This window comes from Haliotis asinina, chromosome 5, assembly GCF_037392515.1.
Source record: "Haliotis asinina isolate JCU_RB_2024 chromosome 5, JCU_Hal_asi_v2, whole genome shotgun sequence".
NCBI lineage: Eukaryota > Metazoa > Mollusca > Gastropoda > Lepetellida > Haliotidae > Haliotis > Haliotis asinina.
This window is the reverse complement of record NC_090284.1, coordinates 18019594-18041417: the sequence shown is the minus strand read 5'-3', so window position 1 is coordinate 18041417 and position 21824 is coordinate 18019594. Positions and strand designations below refer to the sequence as shown.

Sequence of the window (21824 nt, the reverse complement as noted above, 5' to 3'; positions counted from 1 at the left end):
TTGATTGTGGGTCTATTTCAGATGATACGACGCTAAAATTGCACGTCCACGAATTTCTGTGACATGTGCTCTTCGTATTCGCCGTAAGAGGCGACTACAGGGATCGGGTAGTCAGGCTCCCTGACTTGGTTGACACATGTCATCGGTTTACAATTGTGCAGATCGATGCTTATGCTGTTGATCAGTGGATTGTCTGGTCCAGACTCGATTACTTACAGACCGCCGCCATATAGTTGGAATATTGCTGAGTGCGGCGTTAAACTAAACGAACGAACGAACGCTTTAACCATTAGACTACCATACCGCGCCTGAACTGCGGAAAGCCAACCTACGCCCAAACCATCCCTCGTCGAACTCAAATGATGCATGTTCGATGCTCGATGCTCATGACGTCAGTCACTCGATTGCCGAGTGCGGTGTTAATCAACTACCACAAAACACTCTCGTAGTCACCTGCCAAGAATATATCCGTGTTAGATAAAATAAAATGAAGGCCAACATGACCAGAACTATCTCGAATGGTCTTAGCATTTCATTTTATTCAAAGATAAACTGTTCCGCTTTATATTATACGCAATTGAAAAGCAATTAATATATATCTCTGTGATACAGTTTAAGAACAGCAACTTTCATCCCAATTGCCTATTCAATAACTAGGTCTTGTACAGCGGAGCACATAGTTTGTCCGTCAACACAAAGCAATTTCTGTCTTAAAGGGGCTTGCTACCAAAGAGTCTCGTGAACAGGTGGTGTTCTTACTGGCGTGAGAAAACCCGAACCATTCCACGATTTCATTGCCGTATCCACAGACGTCATGAAGTCTGGGTCGGGAGAGGTGCAAATAATTTTAATTACGCATGATTTGTTATCCAGGTCTTATCAACTCCCTTACCGCCCACAAAAAAACACCCACCACCCCTCAAGCCGACCTTCAAGAAACAAAGAGGCAACACATTTTCACTGAACGCGTGACAAAACAAGATGGCCGACTTTTCATGACTCACACACTGGGTCACGACATGGCATCAGCTGCCCCGCTCCGAATACTTGAGCGTCAAGATCTTGGCCCGGGTGCGTTGTCATGGCAATAATGACGTCACGAACCTTTTGATATTGGGATGACATATCTCAAAATGACCTGACCTAATCACTTGAAACCGCAGAGATATACATTGTAAATATTTTAAAAGATGACATGGCTTTGTTTCGTAGGAATAAAGCAACAGCTAGACTCTTGCCAAAGAAAATGTTGAGACGATATATAAAACAGCGCCAGAGAAGACCAGTATGGCGAATTTTATATTGTTCTAGATTTGACAATGAGGTCTAGTGCAGAAAGACGTCAGGAGACGTAATTTCATGTAGGAGGGGTGTCTCGGGGACGTTGAAGACACTCATGGCAAAGGAGAACGTCTTCTAGGATCTGGATTTGTCCACGGCTGTTGGCGATCTCGTCCTTCAACCGGGCGTTTCCAGTCTCATATTGGGCGACCTCCTGAATAAACAGAAAACGAAAGCAATGGCAGGCTACTGGTGCTGAAAGCTTATTGCTCAGTTTGAGTCTCTCCAAATGCAATAGGGCTTATAGTTTGGGTCACTGCAATGACCTCCTATTTAAGTCATGTGGGTGTATAAAACGACAAGTGTTATTAGCGGGATTTGGATTTCCTGCATGTTCTACCATGACACTCACACTATGAGATAATGATTACTATAAAAACGTTCACATGTCCCTTTCATACCTCCACTGTGCACGAAAGATGCCGATGACGCCACTTACGTAACTTAACCATCTCTGCTTTATGGACAATGAAAACTTTTCAATGATAAGAATTTCTTTATTCATGTTCTCAATACTATTGCAAAGATCACATACGGCGGACAGCGTGTAAGCTAATATAGATATATGTTTTCAACTGAGAACAAATGATACTCATTGAAGGAGTCTTCGTTGTTGTATTTCACCACGGTCCATGCTAGTGACACAAGATATGAACACGACTCATAAGCCTACAGTGGTGGATAAGTTACTATGACCGTGTGCTCTTCATTTTAGAAAGGATTTCTCATGAATAATCAAGGCCATAGACAATTTAAGCGAAGGAAAATATCAAGAACTGACAGATTTAGGGACTGTATATAATGTATGGGCGGATGGGTGATGACGGTCATTTCTTCAGTCCTAGTGAGTGCCGGTTTAGGCAGCTTCCACGGTACGGGAATTGAGTCTTGAGTAATCGGGTTTCACTGTATTACATGAGCTTATATTACCTCTTTCAGCAGCTTCTCCGTCTCCCTCTTCCTAATGCGACTCATGTTGGCGTGGTGTTTGTTCCTTGTCCTGATTTTCTCGCGCTGGGCCTTTTCTCTTTCCGTCATCTGAAAAATGTACATGAACATTCCTTTTTACGTTCGATTCTGAACCAGACAGTCCAGTGATGGCATCCTTTACGCAGTGTAGAAACTATGACATCCATTGAGCACAAAGCTTTCATAACAGTTCAATAATCACTTAAATCTCTATCCGAAGTTCAATGTGTATAAATCTTGAAAGGAGATCTACTGGATGAACACCCCTTCCCTCCCACAATCCTCCTCCCTCCCCGCACACACACACACACACTCACACACACACACACTCTCTCTCTCTCTTTCTCTCTCTCACACACACACACAGAGACACAAAGAAAAGAAAAAAAGATAAAGATAAGAAATAAAATACACAAAATTAAAAACAAATAGGCTTCCAACTGGGTAAAATACATCACGTTATGAACATGTGACGGATGGTTACCTCCGGTGGTGTTTTCTGCTTTGTGGACACAGTAAGGTTGGGCCGCCTCAACTTGATTCTGGTGTTGAGTTCCAGTTTGATCAGGGGCAGTACGCTGTGACATTCGCTCGTGGCAACCATGGCCTTGGCAACCGCAGGGTCAAGACCATTGTCCAGGGGGTCGACCATATTCAGGTCCTGGGACTGGGGCATCCCCATAGTCAAATAATCGTTGCAGGAGTGGGGCATCATCATATTTAAGACATCGGTTTCGGACTCGGACATAGCCATATTCAGGTCCTGGTCCTGGGGGTCCCGCCTCAACATATCCAGACCCACGTCTTGTGGAACCACATCCACACCAGGTACATCCGGGGGATTATGTGCCTGGTCCATAAGGTAGAGCAGTTTGCGTTACGAGCCTGTAAGATATAAGTGAGAAACGATACGTCAGCTTTTCAATTCTAATACGCACAAACTTGAAACGACATGATGGTAGCAATGAAACCAGGCTGAAGTCGAAGATTAATATACATCTCATCAACCAATCAGAAGCTTTCATTGTCAGCATTACTCACACTTCGACTTGAGCTCACACCTACACATCATTCACGCTTTATGAATGAAACTGTATTGATCCTGGCAAAATTCCCATGCAACAAATATAATATATTTTACATAAGTCAATACACCTCAGAGGAATATCAATGCAAAGACAGTTTCTACCTTTCAGCTATCAATAGATGAATTGCGTTCCGTTAATGTTGCTTATCTTCGACGCACAATCGCCGACTGGTTTTCCCCACCACGTGTCTTGCATTTCGAGCCCCGCAACTTTTCCCGACATTCGTGCAGATTTCGTTGACAGCCTTTGCTGCAGCTGTGGCGGGTGACAGCTCCCACCAATGGCAGGCTTGTGTCAAATGCATCAACGGTTTTTAACTCGCTATTTAATTCGCAACTAACTATGGTTATATTTAAAGTAATTCGTGACATGATTGGAATACATTTAGGTTGCTCTTTTGTATTTCAGGGAAAATCCCTGAAGGTCTGGGTTAGAATGTATCTTCAGTAACCCATGCTTGTCGAAAGAGGCGACTAACGGGATGGGGTGGTCAGGCTCGCTGCTTGACAGGTGACATGTCATCGGTTCCCAGTCGTGCAGATCGATGCTCATGATGTTGATCATTGGATCGTCTGATCCCGAGTCGATTATGTACAAACCGCTGCCATACAGCTGGAATATTGCTTAACTCACTCACGATTATAGGATATTTATAGAGCGCACATATTCAAGCAACTAGTACATGCTTAAGGTGCTAGTATTTTCCCCTCGACCATAGGATGTATATCAATACGGGACATCGTATTATCAATTTCAACTCCCCGGGGAGTATATCTATGCTGTGTCTTCTTCACTGCAAGTAGGGGGTCCGATACTTGATTCTTTTCACGCATTATTTACAGTCATTTTGTGGTGAGAATTTATAGAAAAAGGTTGTTCCCAGCTTAAAAAATAATCACCTGAACAAATACAATCAATGCCCACCTTGTAATTCCAAGTTATTCTCCACGATGATTTGTAGTCTAGTTGACCTGACAGCGCGTCCTACCAATCTGAAGCAAGGCGCGATGAATGTGTCGAGTCGTTGCTGTGTCGGAAGATTGTGTACTGTACAGTGTTCCTGTACGTATGTATGTATGTATGTATGTATGTATGTATGTATGTATGTATGTATGTATGTATGTATGTATGTATGTATGTATGTATGTATGTATGTATGTATGTATGTATGTATGTATGTATGTATGTGTCTCTGTGTGTGTGTGTGTGTGTGTCTGTATGTATTTATGTATTATGTATGTATGCATGTGATCTTTGCAATAGTATTGAGAACATGGACTTGAAAAAGAAATTCTTATCGTTGAAAACTATGTATGTACGTAAAAGGGCATAAGTAGACAGAAAAAAAAGAAATTAAGAAAAGTAAAGGCATGTAGACATGAAATGAAACCCACAATGATCTCAAAATTAAGAAACATTTTCCACATTTACCTACACTTGTACTTTAAGACATATTGCTCTATTTGGACAAACATTACACATGAAGTAAATACAATCAATGCCCACCTTGTAATTCCAAGTTATTCTCCACGATGATTTGTAGTCTAGTTGACCTGACAGCGCGTCCTACCAATCTGAAGCAAGGCGCGATGAATGTGTCGAGTCGTTGCTGTGTCGGAAGATTGTGTACTGTACAGTGTTCCTGTATTCTATAAATGCTTACTTGTCACACCAAAGGCAGTGTCAAAATACTGTATGAAACAAAAATACTTCAAGTCTCGCAGAAATACTTGACCAAAAAACGTTTGACCCACAAATTTGCTGTTTAATCCTTGTTGTCCGAATTATTATGAAGTTGATTTATGTTGTCGCCAGCCTCGTCTCAGGATGTTCGGATCTAAAATCATTTGTGTGGAAAAGCGTATTTGGGTAATGGACTGATGTCAAAAAGTATGGTATGTATGTATGTATGTATGTATGTATGTATGTATGTATGTATGTATGTATGTATGTATGTATGTATGTATGTATGTATGTATGTATGTATGTATGTATGTATGTATGTATGTATGTATGTATGTATGTATGTGTCTCTGTGTGTGTGTGTGTGTGTGTGTGTCTGTATGTATTTATGTATTATGTATGTATGCATGTGATCTTTGCAATAGTATTGAGAACATGGACTTGAAAAAGAAATTCTTATCGTTGAAAACTATGTATGTACGTAAAAGGGCATAAGTAGACAGAAAAAAAAGAAATTAAGAAAAGTAAAGGCATGTAGACATGAAATGAAACCCACAATGATCTCAAAATTAAGAAACATTTTCCACATTTACCTACACTTGTACTTTAAGACATATTGCTCTATTTGGACAAACATTACACATGAAGTGAAAGGGAAATCGGATTTGATTAATAACTTGATGTCAAATAAAAACAAAATCTTGCTTGTGTTAACGCTTAATGTTGTATTAACAGGTAACTCTAAAATTTTCATTCGATAAGATACTTATAAAACATTTTCCACATTTACCTGATTGTTTACATTTACGTTAATATCGTCTGCCAAGAGACATCCGATTAATTTATTTTGAAATTTATATTTCTGTTCTATAAGAACATTATTGAATATCACATTTGATCTCGGTATAATGAATTATTTGCCATATGAAACTGATTTTTACAGTAACCATGATAGTCTTTGTTAAGATATACCGTTTGTCAGCCGCGCAAAGTCAGTGTTGGAGATTTTGGTATTGTTTTAGGTTTGTGGAAACAGATTGGAATGGTCCCAATTCTGTCCCAGACAACCGTCATCCAAGCCTGGTGTCTCTACACGATCAGAAAGACAGACAGGCAGATTGTTTTTTTAAAGTCTCACCTTGTTACAATAGACATTAAAATTATAAAACATACATAAAACAGATAAACTCTAACAAGCCACTGTATGTGAGAGTTATGAGATTGTACAGATATATCATTAATCACTAGAGCCATTAAAAATATCACAATAGCAAATACGATACAATATTTAGAAATCATCAACTATGATGACTAGTTCATGTGAAAATATTTTATGGGATCAAGAATTCCCATGAAATGTTCAGGTTTAAGTTTGTTAATACACATAGTTTCACATAAGAGTCATTTTGGAGGTATACCATGAAAGCCTTTAAAGAGAGGCAATTTTAAGTTTTAAGAGTTTGATGTCACACCACCTAAGCCTTATATATTACCTTATCTATGTTAACCAATCTGCATATTGCCCCATTTGGGGACGGTACTTTAGTGGAAAATTGAGTATGGAAAAAATGCAAACCATTTTAAGTTTATATTTCTATTTGAACAACGAAACACATTCTAATGAACTTGCATAGTTAACACAGACACCAATAAAAGAATTTGTGCATGTCACATTTCGCCGAATTGGCAGAGGAGCTGACTTGCCACTGAAATGTTTAAAGAACTTAAACTTGACCTCAACAACTAATGTTACTGGTTCCATCAGTGGCTGAAACTAAGAGAGGCATATACGATAACAACACATTCAAGGATGGGCCTGATGTCACGTTTCCTAGCAGGATAAATCGAGCTGAGATCATATATACTTTTATGATCAGATTAGACCAAGGTTATAACAAGTCCGGGTATTATATGTGTTATGCAAGTTCTTGTGAATCTTGTTTATCTTAATTTTAATACGCATCAAACAAATTATCAATATCTAAACACATGTACTTTATTTAGAAATTGTAAACGTTTTAGTACATAATCGGTTAAAACGGATTCATATCCTTAACTTTTTCAGATTAAGTAAATTCATTGTATAAATTGTATTTAGGCTGTGAGGAGACATTTGTTTCTATGTGTTTCGACCCAAATGGTGTTTCTATCGAATAGCTTTATGTTGCATTTATGCTACATAAAAAATAAATGTTTCTTGGGCACATTTGTTTCAAAAGTGACGAGGGCGGCAGGACTTTTTTTAAAGAACATTTAATTGAAAAAAGTGAGGAGGGAGGAAGACATTTTTCTTTTTATCTCTCAGAAATACAACTTGTGAAGTTTAGCACGTGTTAATGAGTTATAGATTCAGTTACACTCGTTCTTACAGACACTCATTCACATAGTGGACAAATGCGTTATCGGGACCCTGCCACGTCAAAATTATTGTTTTTAAATGGCAATAAAATATTTTTACGCGCACAAATAAAATTGACGCGCCGATACCCGAGAAACATTTCACATTTTTTATTTAGCCTTAGTATCTGGACATCTTTTAAACGTGTTTACATTCGGAACACATTTTCAAAGTGCAACTTCTGGGGTGGCTTTAAACATGTTTCTTTACAGATTACAAATCTTTCATGTATCAACATTCTAGGTCTCAGGGTATTTGCCTCAACATATAACTGAGGACGTATGACGGACATTTCCAAATGAGACAATAATTGACCCAAAACATTATGTCTTAAGGTCAAATCTGTGATCCTGAAAGTGTCTCAGAAAAATTCTAAAAGTAAGGATAAACTAAACATAACACAACAACAAAATATTGACAATAATTTAATAATTTAAGTTTTGGGCCTTTCTAATGAAAATATACACTATAGGCCAAATAGCAATTATTTCACATTGTAAAGTTTATTAATACATTTCATACAACTATACAGGTATCTTCATGTCTTCGTCAAATATCGGATCTTAATAAATATAAATATATATTTTCAAACAACTCGTCCACAAATAGAATTTTTTGCATGAACTTTTTACACAAGTTTAGAAGGAGGTAATGTTTATAAAACCTGGTAGATACGTTTAGATAACGGATCCGGAGATATTGAGCGCGATGGTGACGATCAACCTCTTTCATCCAGTTTGATCGGAAATCCTCTGAAGTCCAGGCACCCTGGCTGCTGAGCTCTCGCCCTTGGCAGTACGATCACGCAACTGTAGTACCCGGATGTATAGATCTTTGGTTGCAGTGGTAACTCGAGGTCTGCCTGTACGTCGACGGTCATTTGTTATGCGTGTTTGGTTGCTTCGAGCTGCAAGACATGATGCCTTGCTCGGAATAACATTCAGACACCTGGCAACAGAAGATCAGGAATCTCCAGTATGCATTCTTTCAATGGCGATGTTCCGTGTGGCAGAGTCAAGACGTGACGTATTGATTTGACCTTGAAACTCGTTCAAAACGAATGCCAGTTTCTGAAAATAATCTGAATGTTTATTGCCAGACAGTGAATGCTTTTTGCTGCACAATTTCAACTGAAAGGTGATTTCTGTTGCGTTGTGGCGATGCCTTTCTAATCCTTGTAAGGAATCTCATCAAAAACAACATTTTTAGGTAAAATCGAGTTTGTACTTGTGCAATTGTGTAAAATAATATTACCAACACTTCTGTTACATATTTTGACGAGGTGATTAATAGATTTTTGAAAATTAAAATGACCTATGCGTTACATTTTGAGGATAGTATGCATTGGAATGTCTTGTCAGCACGATAGTACTGCTTAAATTAGAGAAATTCCAAGAATTCCTTGCAAGAAGAAATGTCATTGAGCCAAAACAGGAGTGATTTTTTACGTTGCAGACTGACCACACCTTTACAACGTCCTTAAATAACACATGCAAGTATAGTTCAAAACTTTGGACATAACATGATAATATACAGATGGAAAAAAGTATCGCAGCATTCATGTGTTTGATAGTACCGTTTGATTATCGTTAACCAAAGGAAGGAAAGGAACTAATCGTAACCAATTTACCAGTTAAATGTACTTATTATCTTGTTACGAGAGTGTATTTTCTGTAAATTGTATTATTGATTGCGTTATAATTAATATTTGGGTCAGTTTTGAGTGATTGTTATTATGGGTCTCATTTCGTATCATAAATGTTCAGTGCTTTCATATTTGGCAGCAGCCTTGAAGGTAGCGCTTTAGAGTTACCTCACCTTGAGTAAGTGTTTTGATTAGTTATGCGTACGTCCGGGAGACTACTAGAAGATTCTACGTTGATGGCAATGGTCGCTAAGTGCTCAAATGTTCAGGAATTAGTGACTTTGTATATAAAGGCTGGTTGTCGTGTTGACGACGGGCACACACACCCAGAGATTAACTGGAGTACAATAAACTGCCTGCCTTTGTCAACGTTCGACCTACATAACCGCTGTCTGACCGCTCGCCGTCATGTTTTGCACGTATTGCACTTGATGCTTGCCTGTGTTCCTGGATGTACATATCTAAAGGTTCCTTCACACTTACATGCATTTCGAATTTATAGGAATGAAAATATAGGAATGACTACGTTTTTATGCGATTCGGCTTTGTTCTGATGACGCCTGGGCCCATTCGAAGAGCATTCGGGACGTTCTGTCTGTATTCGAGGTGTATTCCAGTTGCCATGGAAATGGCCTTATACATTTGAAGAATAATCAACCTGAGGTCCAGCAGCAGTCAGTTCTCCCTAGAATACGTTCAGAATACTTAGACTGCAACTAGAATACAGTCAGAATATTTAGAATGCAGTTAGAATGCAATTATAAAAATTTAGAATACAGTCTGAATGCTGTCAGAATATTGAGAATGCAGTTCAAATGCACCTCATATGCCGTTCGTTAATTTTCCACTCGAATGTACCTCGGAAGTTTTGAATGTTACGAAAATTGACCCGAATACTTGGAATGCATTCGGAATATAGTAAGATACATATTTAAACCTAAAACATTATATGGTGTGCTATATAAATAGTGATATGAGTGTTACAAATCCTAGGTGTTGCAATTCTTGTCTACAGACAGTAGTTCTCAATGTCTGTAGTTAAGGGCGAAAAAACGTTAAGCGTTACTTCTAACACAAGAATTCAGTTTTCTAAGTTTATTAGGAAGTCTACCCAAAGCTCTTCTGTCAGTAATGTCTATAACGTGCAGAATACTAATAAGTTATGTAGAAACGATATGTATAGCACATTCATGTTCATAGACAGTCTACTTTAGATATAAATCGACTGGTTAAAAGGCGTCTTGTTTTGTTGTCTGTCACGTAGACGGCATGGGAACCTCCTAATATTTCGATTTAATAATTACGATAAGATATGGTTGTATATTTTCTTCAAACATTCTGTATATCAGGTTTCTAAGTGTACCGAAACAAGGAGAGCGTGTGGGATGCTCTTAACGCATGAGCAATCAGAATTCCGGCCTGCGTATGTTATGTTATTGCATTTGACGTATATTACAAGGGGCATGTAACGCCATAACATGTAGTCAGGGTATGGCTTGTCACTGACGGCGTCTTATCACTACATTAAAGGAGTTTATTTTTACGCCACTCTTAGCAATAATCCAACAAAATCACGGCTTGGAACATCAGAATGGGCTTCACACAATCTTACCCATGTGGGGAATTGAACCCGAACTGCGGCCTAACGAGCGAACGCTTGAACCACTAGGCTACCCCATCTCCGCTACACTGTGTATAACAAGAAAAGGCCGTAACGAGGTCAACACACCAAGTTCATTTCAGAGTGAAATGATTGCAAGAGTCCCATTGGTCGATCACCGGTTTGTCTGGTCAAAACGCCAAGATGCATTTTAACATTATTTGATACACTCACCAGATCCATTATTGACTGACCACCGCCATATAGCTTGAACATTGCAAACTGCTTCATTAAGCAACAAATCAGAAATTATGTAAATTGATTATGGTTTCGAGATGGCATAAACATTATGTCCATACCAAAATAAATGCTACATGATATCGGAAAGCAGTGTATTATCTACATTTTTGGGGTCTTTGGGGTAGCTCAGTGGTTAAAGCATTCGGTCGTCATGCCGAAGACCCGGGTTCGATTCCCTACATGAGCACAATGTGTGAACCCTATTTCTGGTGTTCCTTGCTGTGATGTTGCCGGAATATTTTCCAAAGAGGTGTAAAACTTCCTCCATAACTAACGATGCATTTCGATGCTGATTATGTCAAATTGTGAATATGTTTATATGGTTATGAGAGGTGAGGCGAGGTTAAATGGGCTTCCATGTCGTACGTAAGATTGTTTCGCTCATATGACGACGTAAATGCACGTGTATGTGTAGCTGCTTGTACTAGCCCTGATGTAATCTGGCTTTATAGTGCGAGCTCACTGAAATACCATGCAGGAGTTAAGCATGAATGGCCCACAGACACATTATATTGACTCTGAACCGACCAGTCCTTGTACCCATCAATGTCGAGGGCCAGACAGGGACCGACAAGTATCACATTTTAACGTCTTTCGGTATGACGCATTAAGCACAACACCATGAAGGCGGCCCGGTAAGAAGCGGAACAATATAATTGAGAATCAAGGAAAAAACAGCTACAGAACTGTTATGATTTTGATGCGAAATGTGTGACAGTTCATTTAATACTTTGATGTGATGCTACAACAAGGACTAAAACTGTCCTATTTTGATACAAAGTACAATGAAAAGGTCCTAGTTTGACTTGTACGATGCTATATTGTGGTCCCATAAGTTCACCTTTCCTTTTCGAAAACATCTAAGAATTCCATTCCATTCTGTTTCATAAACACTTATGGTAATATGGTAATATCGGAGTTATAGAATAGAGTCGTCTTTCAAAGCTTTATTGCGACAATAGTAAATAAATTCGACTTTTGATTCAGTGTTGATATCGACTGACGAAGGAGGAATAAAATGAGATGGTTGTTTGGCGTATTTAGTGTCAGTACTGTAACCATGACTGTAACCTCTCTAAACAGATATGACCCGCGAAGGTCCTGGGTAGAACAGGCCTTGAGCAACTCATGCTTGCCACCAAAGGCGACTATGCTTGTGGTAAGAGGCGACTAACTGGATCGGGTGGTCAGGGTCGTTGACTTGGTTGACACATGTCATCGGTTCACAAGCTGCGCAGACCGATGGTCATGTTGATCAGTGGTCATTGTCTGGTCCAGACTCGATTATTTACAGACCGTCGCCATATAGCTGGAATATTGCTGAGTGCGGCGTAAAACTAAACTCACTTACTCACTCTAAACAGACATTACCCTCCAGACACAAAATATGCCAAGAAATAATATACCACAAAATGTTTGTTTGTTGATAAACGCCTCCTCTAGCAACATTTTAGTTGTAGGTATGGAGGCAGACTGTTACTGATAGAGTTGGGACAAGACAGTCCTGTCAGGGGCCACTTCCGACAAGAATAGGTTACTGAAGATCAGTTCTTACCCAGATCTTCACGAGTGTTTAGTATCCACTGTACGTTACGTGTGACGAATTTGAAGTTCAAAGACAGTTTTAAAATGCTGTCATATCAGAGCCTTTAGCCCTTCTCAAGAGACATCATTCCCCCGGCAAGAACTAAGAAATAAGAAATAATATCTGTATACGCTTTAGGAAAACTATCTTTGTATGACACATTTGTAAACTACATATTATGTTCCTGTTTTCAAGGATACAATTTAGTCGGTTGTGTAAACATGAGTTGATGGTAGGGATGGGCTAATTGACTTCTTGTCATGACTTGTGATTTCAAAAGGCTATGCGTACAGGTGAATTTCAGGCTTTTTAGACAGCATTATGCACGTGTTATGGATGATAATAAAACCCTGGCCCTCGTGGTTCTCAGTCAATACACTCGTGAAGTCACAGTCTGTCACTCATGGCTTGCACGTGTTGACTGGAAAATAAATATCCATGATTTGCAAAATCCTAAATTTCAAACAACTGTGCATCCTCTTTCTAAAATATACTATTACATATGTCACCTGTGTTGCTTCATCGTAAGACGCCCTGAGATTAACCCTCTGTTAGAACAGTTTTGAAAGTGTTAACAAAATCAGATATAATTGATACGGCGGTTTCCTCGTCCGTTTGCGGGAATATTTACAGACGTGAATGAGATCTCTACTAATCATCATTTGACAAAGTTAATTTGGTAATTGATATGGAACAGTTACACCCATTGTGGTCACAATAATCGAAATGTTTTGAATAACTATTAGCATATTAGCATACTATAATTTTTTTCCATTGTCGCATTTAAACATTTGTTGAAATAATATACTGTATAGAACAAAAAAGTGGTAGCGATGGATGACGTAAATACTTTTAAGGTAGTCATTCAAACGAACGAGCGGTGCGATCCTGTACCCCGTGGATCAACTATTGTCACCCATGTTTCACACGTGACCAAGAACTCACAGATATTCGGTGACAAGCTCGGTCTGGCTTAAATAATCGATTATCTTGATTCGGTGTGCAGCATATTGAATATTCTCGGAGAAACAAATATGAATAGTTACAGGACGGGTTGACAGATGTCATCGTACCCGAAATGCGTACGTCGACGCTCATGCTGTTGATCACTGGACTCTCTGGTCCAGACTTGGGTGTTTGCAGACAACCATCATATTGAATGAATATTGTGGGGTTAAACAACAAACAAATTGAAAAAGAATGTTTTAAGCTGATGCGCAAATAATATACATTGTTAAAATTTGGATACACGAAGAAACTACAAACGTTGTACACGTTAAGTGAACTACGTGTTACAAACTTGAGATCCCAAAACATAACAACAAATGTCAATATTAAATATACTGCAATCGAATAGTCACTTCTTGTTTGTTTTCACGATTAAAAAGGGGATGTATACTGTCTCTTGTTTTGTTTCAGTGAAACATTTGTAGATTTTTAAGCCTGACTCTGCAGTATGCTTCCTCATGCCTATACTTAAGAGGCATAAGGTTTAACAAGTCCCAGCCTGAAAACACTCATGCAGTATGAGCACGTCACTCATGTGTCACTCGTGTTCCTGAAATAGAGAGTAACCGGGATACGATTTTAGAACGGGTACTGTTTAGTTTTATAACGAGTGCAGTTGGTGTGAAACTCAATTATCTCATATCACAAATGGTAGTCGGCGTTGTTTCCTGTTTGTCAGATGTGAATGAACTGTTTTCTATTGATCGGTGATAAACTAGCTGAATCTAATGATCGATATTGACCCATGACACTGTTGTTTCTGGTATGCCTAAAGAAATGTTTGAAACAAATGTGGGTTAGAATTGAATACAATATACTGGTGTTCAGGCTCACTGCTTGGGTTGACTCCTACCTCGAGACCCCTGATGATACGGGTTAGAACTGATCTTCAGTAACCAATGCTTGTCGTAAGAGGCGATTAAAAGGATTGGGTCGTTAGGCTTGTCGCCATGGTTGACATGCTATCATATCTCAGTTGTGTAGAATGATGCTCATATTGTTGATCACTGGAGTGTCTGGTCCAAACTTGATTCTTTTCATACCGCCACCGCATAGCTACGGCGTTAAGCAGCAAATCAGACTATAAGCATATATAATCAAACTATTGTCAATAATAATCGAAAAGATGTAGATTAGCGTACACATTTCATAGTGATATGGTGATTGTCAACGACTCCTCAAAATGCTATTTGCAACATATTGTGTCTATGACATGGGTGAGTAAACTTGTAATATTTTAACATCACTGGTGATTTGAAGTACCACTCGTCATGGTTCTATTTAGAATAACATATGACTTATCACACGAGTCAGTCCCACGTGTCTTTAATACACTTTTCAAATACATTTTAATTCAAAAACACGTTCATATACGTTTGACATATCGACGAAGAGCAATGTACGTACGCACCGGATTCTTTCAAATGATCAGTTCCAAATTGAAGCTGCGATTGATTTTATTTTTTCAGTTTTTCAGTGTAAAAAGTAGTTCTGTGGTCGTTCTGACTTAACCTGGATGAAAATATCTGTTCACAAATTATACCCCCTGTATTGTAGATGACCCAGTGAGTGAGTGAGTGAGTGAGTGAGTGAGTGAGTGAGTGAGTGAGTGAGTGAGTGAATTCCCACCACATACAGGAATGTTCCAGCTATGTGGTGAGGGCAGTTCTACACAAACACCAATTTGACAGAATGATCCTCCGGTAATTGTTTCTTTTTTTCCTGACGGAAAATATCAATAAAATATGTTGCGCAGAACTCCACGACATTCTTCCGGGTTCAGTTTGACCTGAAGTTAAGGAATTTCCGCCCAGCTTATGCAGACCAGTGTAATTGTGACAATGAGAGTTCTAGTTATCTGTGAGATTTCTGAAAACAGACAATCACGGTAATAGCAAAAATGATTCCGCGTTTTATTAAATACCACTTGTTCAAATACACTTAAATAAAACTCAAATGGAATTCTTCGTTCTGTTAAAAAAGCAAAAGGAATTGTGTAATGCTTGATGTATAAAATCTGAACAAAAAAATCAAGTAGTAAACAAAATATTTAGTTTTAAGCTTTCAGAAGTGCATAAGAGTCGTTTTTCAATCGGCATCGATTGGTTATGGTTCTGAAAAATTAAAATGCTTCACAGAAGAATGCATGGATTTCTTCTTTTTTGTACTGGTATTTTTTACCTCTCAGATTTTGTTAAGGGCGTCAAGAAAGAGGAGAATGAATGAAGATGTGATAAAAAAGCACCTGCATTAATAATAACAATGAGTTATTTTTATGACGCTAAATATTCCGAGCACTAAGTGTCTGTTCCAACCGCGTGTACAGAAATATTATTACCCGATGGCACCAGATGTTAGCCATTGAGGTATCATGACCTCCTCTACCGGATGGAGGACGCATTTCCTCTTGATAACAACTGAAGTATGTTGTTGTTTTCGAAAAACTCGTTCACGATAAACGAAAAAATATAAAACTATCAACAACAGCCAAGGACAGACACCCAACTGACAGACAGTCTATTCACAGACGTTGGACAAGATTGGTATAATGGAACAGTCTACTGTCTGCTGAGTAGATTACGTTCGTTACTGAGATGTTTGATTGAGTGTAAGTATTAACATTGTGATTAAATGATAATTTATCTTCTCTTCTCAAAATTGCTTTTACTGTCAATTTAAATATTGTATTACATTCATTCAAGAAAAGTATTGAGCAGTTATTCACCTTAAAGACCTCTTCTACTAATTATACATTTCGTTTTTCATCAATGTACACAAGTGACAGACGTAGGCTAGGGTATGTACAAAATACGTTAACTGGAAAAACGTATTGTTTGAGACATATAGATATGTACATAACTGAAAACATTCTTCATGATGTTTATCGACATTGTAAACAAAAAAGTAAACCAAAAGGGTTTTACTGTCTGCTCTCGTTTACATCGAGTAGGGGTACAGCAGTGAAGTGTCATTAGCTGGCCGTTTCAACTGGTTCCCATGGTAGCATCTAGAGTTGCTCATTTGTGACGTCATTCTAACTTTACGTCACAATATGATTTGAATGACGTCACCACTGTTGATGACACAACAAAACAATTGTTTACGTGTCAATACGCAGTGAATAGTCTTGCAGTTTCCGGGAATCTAATACCATGTTGATCATGTTTTTCAACCAATCAGATTACAGAACACAGTAACTTTTGGTTTGCAATAATTGAGAGACCTGCACTGTCATGTAAGATAAGATTAATACCAATTAATGCCATATCTAGAACAAAAAAAGTCGAACGATGTTAACAGTTAATGTCTTTGAATAGTATACAATGGACATTTAAAGAAGTAATGAAAAACATTCTCACATCCATGGCCGCATTGACATGATGTGTCAGGTTTTACCTTTAATGTAAATAAATCATAATTAACTGTACTTGGCATATATCTTATTCTTGTGTGCAAAACATGTAACATCCTTATCCACATGAGTAATGTTTATTATTGTTATTGTTTAAGATTATGTTGAGTATCTCAGTCTTGCACACGGTTGGCTAATGTTATCTGAGTTTCGATACTCGTAACGTGTCCGGTTGCCTACTACAGTTGGAAGTAATTCCCGAAGACAACAGGTTTTGTTCTACTTAGTAGAAATTTGATTTCCGAATGCTCCAATGATGGTATTTTTTGTCAATGTTTTCAATATGATGATTCCAGGCCCCGTTAGACGAGAATGTTAAACCCAAATGTCAGAGAAAATGATCAAATGATCATTCTGTTTTTATACTGAAGCAATCAAAATTCAAATTAATGTCTATTGGGCCATTACTTTCAAAGTACATAATGCAGGAAAAGCTGTCAAAACCGGCATTGTCCAGTCCGGCAAGTTGTCAACACCGGCATGAAATCTCAGTCCCGCCCATGGCTTGTACATTTATCATCAGCTCTACAATCTGGCTGATCTACCTTCAGTTGTTGGCGATCTATATATTGTATTCTCCCCTATACATCGTAGCTAAAATATTTTAGATTTAATTTCTAGTTTTACATGTATATCTGTGACACTCTAGTTATTTTACTGTCCTTTGTTGACAGGATTGTATAATCTATCTTTCATTATTGTTAATCCACACATTTTTTAATCATATTGCCAAAGTGACTTTAAATTTATCTCACCCACTCACTCATTACAATCTGGCGTGTTGTCTTAACTGGGCTATTTCTTCAGTCCCAATGAGTGCCGGTTTAGACAACTTCTCCCGTATAACTTGAGTTTATCTTGTGTTTTTATTTTGGACTATTCTATTGGTTATGTGTAGGTAACGAGTAATAGTTAATCTGTTAATTGAATGTTGTTTTAAGGCGTCTGTGAACTCCCTGTCTGTGCAAGGGGAAGATACCGCCACGTTTCATGACTTTTTTATGTGATCAGTCATGCTCTCCCTCCAAGAATTCTTGGTTCAAAAGTTGTTTTACCACGGCAACCACGGCTACAACCACGAACATATTAACGGGATCGGGTGGTCAAATTCACTGACTTGGTTGACACTTGTCATCGGTTCCCAGTAGCGGAGATCAATGCTCATGCTGTGCATCACTGGATTGTCTGGTCCAGACTCGATTATTTACAGACCGCCGCCATATAGATGGAATAATGCTGAGTTCGGCGTAATGCAAAACGAGCGAACGCCTTAACCATTAGACTACCACACCTCGCCTGAAGGGCGGAAAGTCAACCTACGCCCAAACCATCCCTCGTCGAACTCAAATGATGGGTGTTATTGTATTGATCGATGCTCATGATGTCAGTCACTTGATTGCCGATTGTGGTGTTAATCTGATCTCATAGTCAACTGCGAAGAAACATGCCTACATATCCGTGTTCGATAAAATAAAATGAAGGCCAACCAGATCTCGAATACTCTCAGCATTTCCCTTTATTCAGAGATAAACTGTTCCGCTTTAAATGACATGCAAAATATTCTTGAAAGCAATTAACATATATTTCTGTGATACAGTTTAAGAACAGCAACTTTTATCCCAATTGCCTATTTAATAACTAGGTCTTGCACAGCGGAGCACATAGTCTGTCCGTCAACACAAAGCAATTTCAGCGGGATGACTGTCTTAAAGGGGCTTGCAACCACGGAGTCTCGTGAACAGGTGGCGTTCTTCATGGCGTGAGAAAACCCGAACCATTCCACGATTTAACTGCCGTATCCACAGACGTCATGAAGTCTGGGTCGGTAGAGGGGCAAATAATTTTAATCACGCATGATTTGTTATCCAGGTCTTTTCAACTCCATTACCGCCCACAAAAAAACACCCACCACCCCTCAAACCGACCTTCAAGAAACAAAGAGGCAACACATTTTCACTGAACGTGTGACAAAACAAAATGGCCGACTTTTCATGACTCACACACTGGGTCACGACATGACATCAGCTGCACCGCTCCGAATACTTGAGCATCAAGATCTTGGCATGTGTGCGTTGTCATGGCAATAATGACGCCACGAACCTTTTGACGTTTCTGATATTAGGAAAACATATCTCAAAATGACCTGACATTACCTAAACACTTGAAACCGCAAAGATATACATTGTAAATATTTTAAAAGATGACATGGCTTTGTTTCGTAGGAATAAAGCAACAGTTAGACTCTTGCCAAAGAAAATGTTGAGACGATATATAAAACAGCGCCAGAGAAGACCAGTATGGCGAATTTTATTAATGCTCTAGATTTGACAATGAGGTCTAGTGCAGGAAGACGTCAGGAGACGTAATTTCATGTAGGCGGTGTGTCTCGGGGACGTTGAAGACACTCATGGCAAAGGAGAACGTCTTCTAGGACCTGGATTTGTCTACGGCTGTTGGCGATCTCGTCCTTCAACCGGGCGTTTCCAGTCTCATATTGGGCGACCTCCTGAATAAACAGAAAACGAAAGCAATGGCAGGCTACTGGTGCTGAACGCTTGTTGCTTGAGTCTCTCCAAATGCAATGGGGCTTATAGTTTGGGTCACTGCAATGACCTCCTATTCAAGTCATGTGGGTGTATTAAACGACAAGTGTTATTACCGGGATCTGGATTTCCTGCATGTTCTACCATGACACTCATACTATGAGATAATGATTACTATAAAAACGTTCACATGCCCCTTTCATATCTTCACTGTGCACGAAAGATGCCGATGACGCCACGTACGTAACTTAATAATCTCAGTCTGTTTTATGAACAATAAATAGTTTTCAACGATAAGAATTTCTTTATCAAGTCCATGTTCTCAATACTATTGCAAAGATCACACAGGACAGCGTGTAAGCTAATATAGATATATGTTTTCAACTGAGAACAAATGATACTCATCGAAGGAGTCTTCGTTGTTGTATTTCACTACGGTCCATGCCAGTGACACAAGATATGAACACGACCTGTTTTTGACAGTGACTCATAAGCCTACAGTGGTGGATAAAGTGGTGATACTATCACAGTGTGCCCTTTATTTCAGAAAAGCTTTCTTATGAATAATCAAGGCCATAGACAATTTAAGCGAAGGAAAATGACAGATTTAGGGACTGTATATAATGTGTGGGTGGAGGGGTGATGACGGTTTTAATGGAGTTGCATATGCAATATGAATGAACGCCCCCCAGAACGTGAGTACAAAATTGGCGACCTGCCACCTCGCCAGGACAAAATGGGTGACCCCCCCCCCCCCTGTAAAATCTCAGTTCCGCCCACGCCTTGCACATTTATAATCAGCTCTACAATCTGGCATGTTATCTTCACAGGGTCATTTCTTCAGTCCCAGTGAGTGCCGGTTTAGGCAGCGTCCGCTGTACGGGAATTGATTCTGGAGTAATCGGGTTTCACTGTATTACATGAGCTTATATTACCTCTTCCAGCAGCTTCTCCTTCTCCCTCTTCCTAATGCGACTCATGTTGGCGTGGTGTTTGTTCCTTGTCCTGACTTTCTCACGCTGGGCCTTTTCTCTTTCCGTCATCTGAAAAATGTACATGAACATTCCTTTTTACGTTCGATTCTGAACCAGACAGTTCAGTGATGGCATCCTTTACGCAGTGTAGAAACTATGACATCCATTGAGCACAAAGCTTTCATAACAGTTCAATAATCACTTAAATCTCCATCCGAAGTTCAGTGTGTATAAATCTTGAAACGAGATCTACTGGATGAACACCCCTTCCCTCCCACAATCCCCCTCCCTCCCCGCACACACACACACTCACAGACACAAAGAAAAGAAAAAAGTAAATAAAAAATAAAATAAACAAAATTAAAAACAAATAGGCTTCCAACTGGGTAAAATACATCACGTTATGAACATGTGACGGATGGGTACCTCCGGTGGTGTTTTCTGCTTTGTGGACACAGTAAGGTTGGGCCGCCTCAACTTAATTCTGGTGTTGAGTTCCAGTTTGATCAGGGGCAGTACACTGTGACATTCGCTCGTGGCAACCATAGCCTTGGCAACCGCAGGGTCAAGACCACTGTCCAGGGGGCCGACCATATTCAGGTCCTGGGACTGGGGCATCCCTATAGTCAAGTCATTGTTGCAGGAGTGGGGCATCATCATATTTAGGACATCGGTTTCGGACTCGGACATATCCATATTCAGGTCCTGGTCCTGGGGGTCCCGCCTCAACATATCCAGACCCACGTCTTGTGGAACGGGTACAACCACATCCACACCAGATACATCCGGGGGATTATGTGCCTGGTCCATAAGGTAGAGCTGTTTGCGTTACGAGCCTGTAAGATATAAACGAGAAACGATACGTCAGCGTTTCAATTCTAATACGCACTACCTTGAAACGACATGATGGTAGCAATGAAACCAGGCTGAAGTCGAAGATTAATATACATCTCATCAACCAATCAGAAGCTTTCATTGTCAGCATTACTCACACTTTGACTTGAGTTCACAGCAACACATCATTCACGCTTTATGAATGAAACTGTATTAATCCTGGCAAAGTCCCCATGCAACAAATACAATATATTTTACATAGGTCAATAAACCTCAGAGAAATATCAATGCAAAGATAGTTTCTACCTTTTAGCTATCAATAGATGAATTGCGTTCCGTTAATGTTGCTTATCTTCGACGCAGAATCGCCGACTGGTTTTCCCCACCACGTGTCTTGCATTTCGAGCCCCACAACTTTTCCCGACATACGTACGGATTTCGTTG

General features: G+C 39.3%; 1 protein-coding gene across 1 annotated transcript; it reads right to left on the bottom strand.

Annotated features, from left to right (window-relative positions):
• Window positions 1-956: 956 nt before the first annotated feature.
• On the bottom strand, window positions 957-21356 carry LOC137283419 (uncharacterized). Its single transcript, XM_067814893.1, has 6 exons — window positions 20973-21356; window positions 20508-20615; window positions 19478-19535; window positions 2795-3189; window positions 2272-2379; window positions 957-1495 (listed from the first exon to the last, which is right to left on the bottom strand). Exons 1-6 carry the CDS (start codon window positions 21354-21356, stop codon window positions 1358-1360), a joined length of 1191 nt encoding a protein of 396 aa, XP_067670994.1. The 3' UTR covers window positions 957-1357.
• Window positions 21357-21824: the final 468 nt, after the last annotated feature.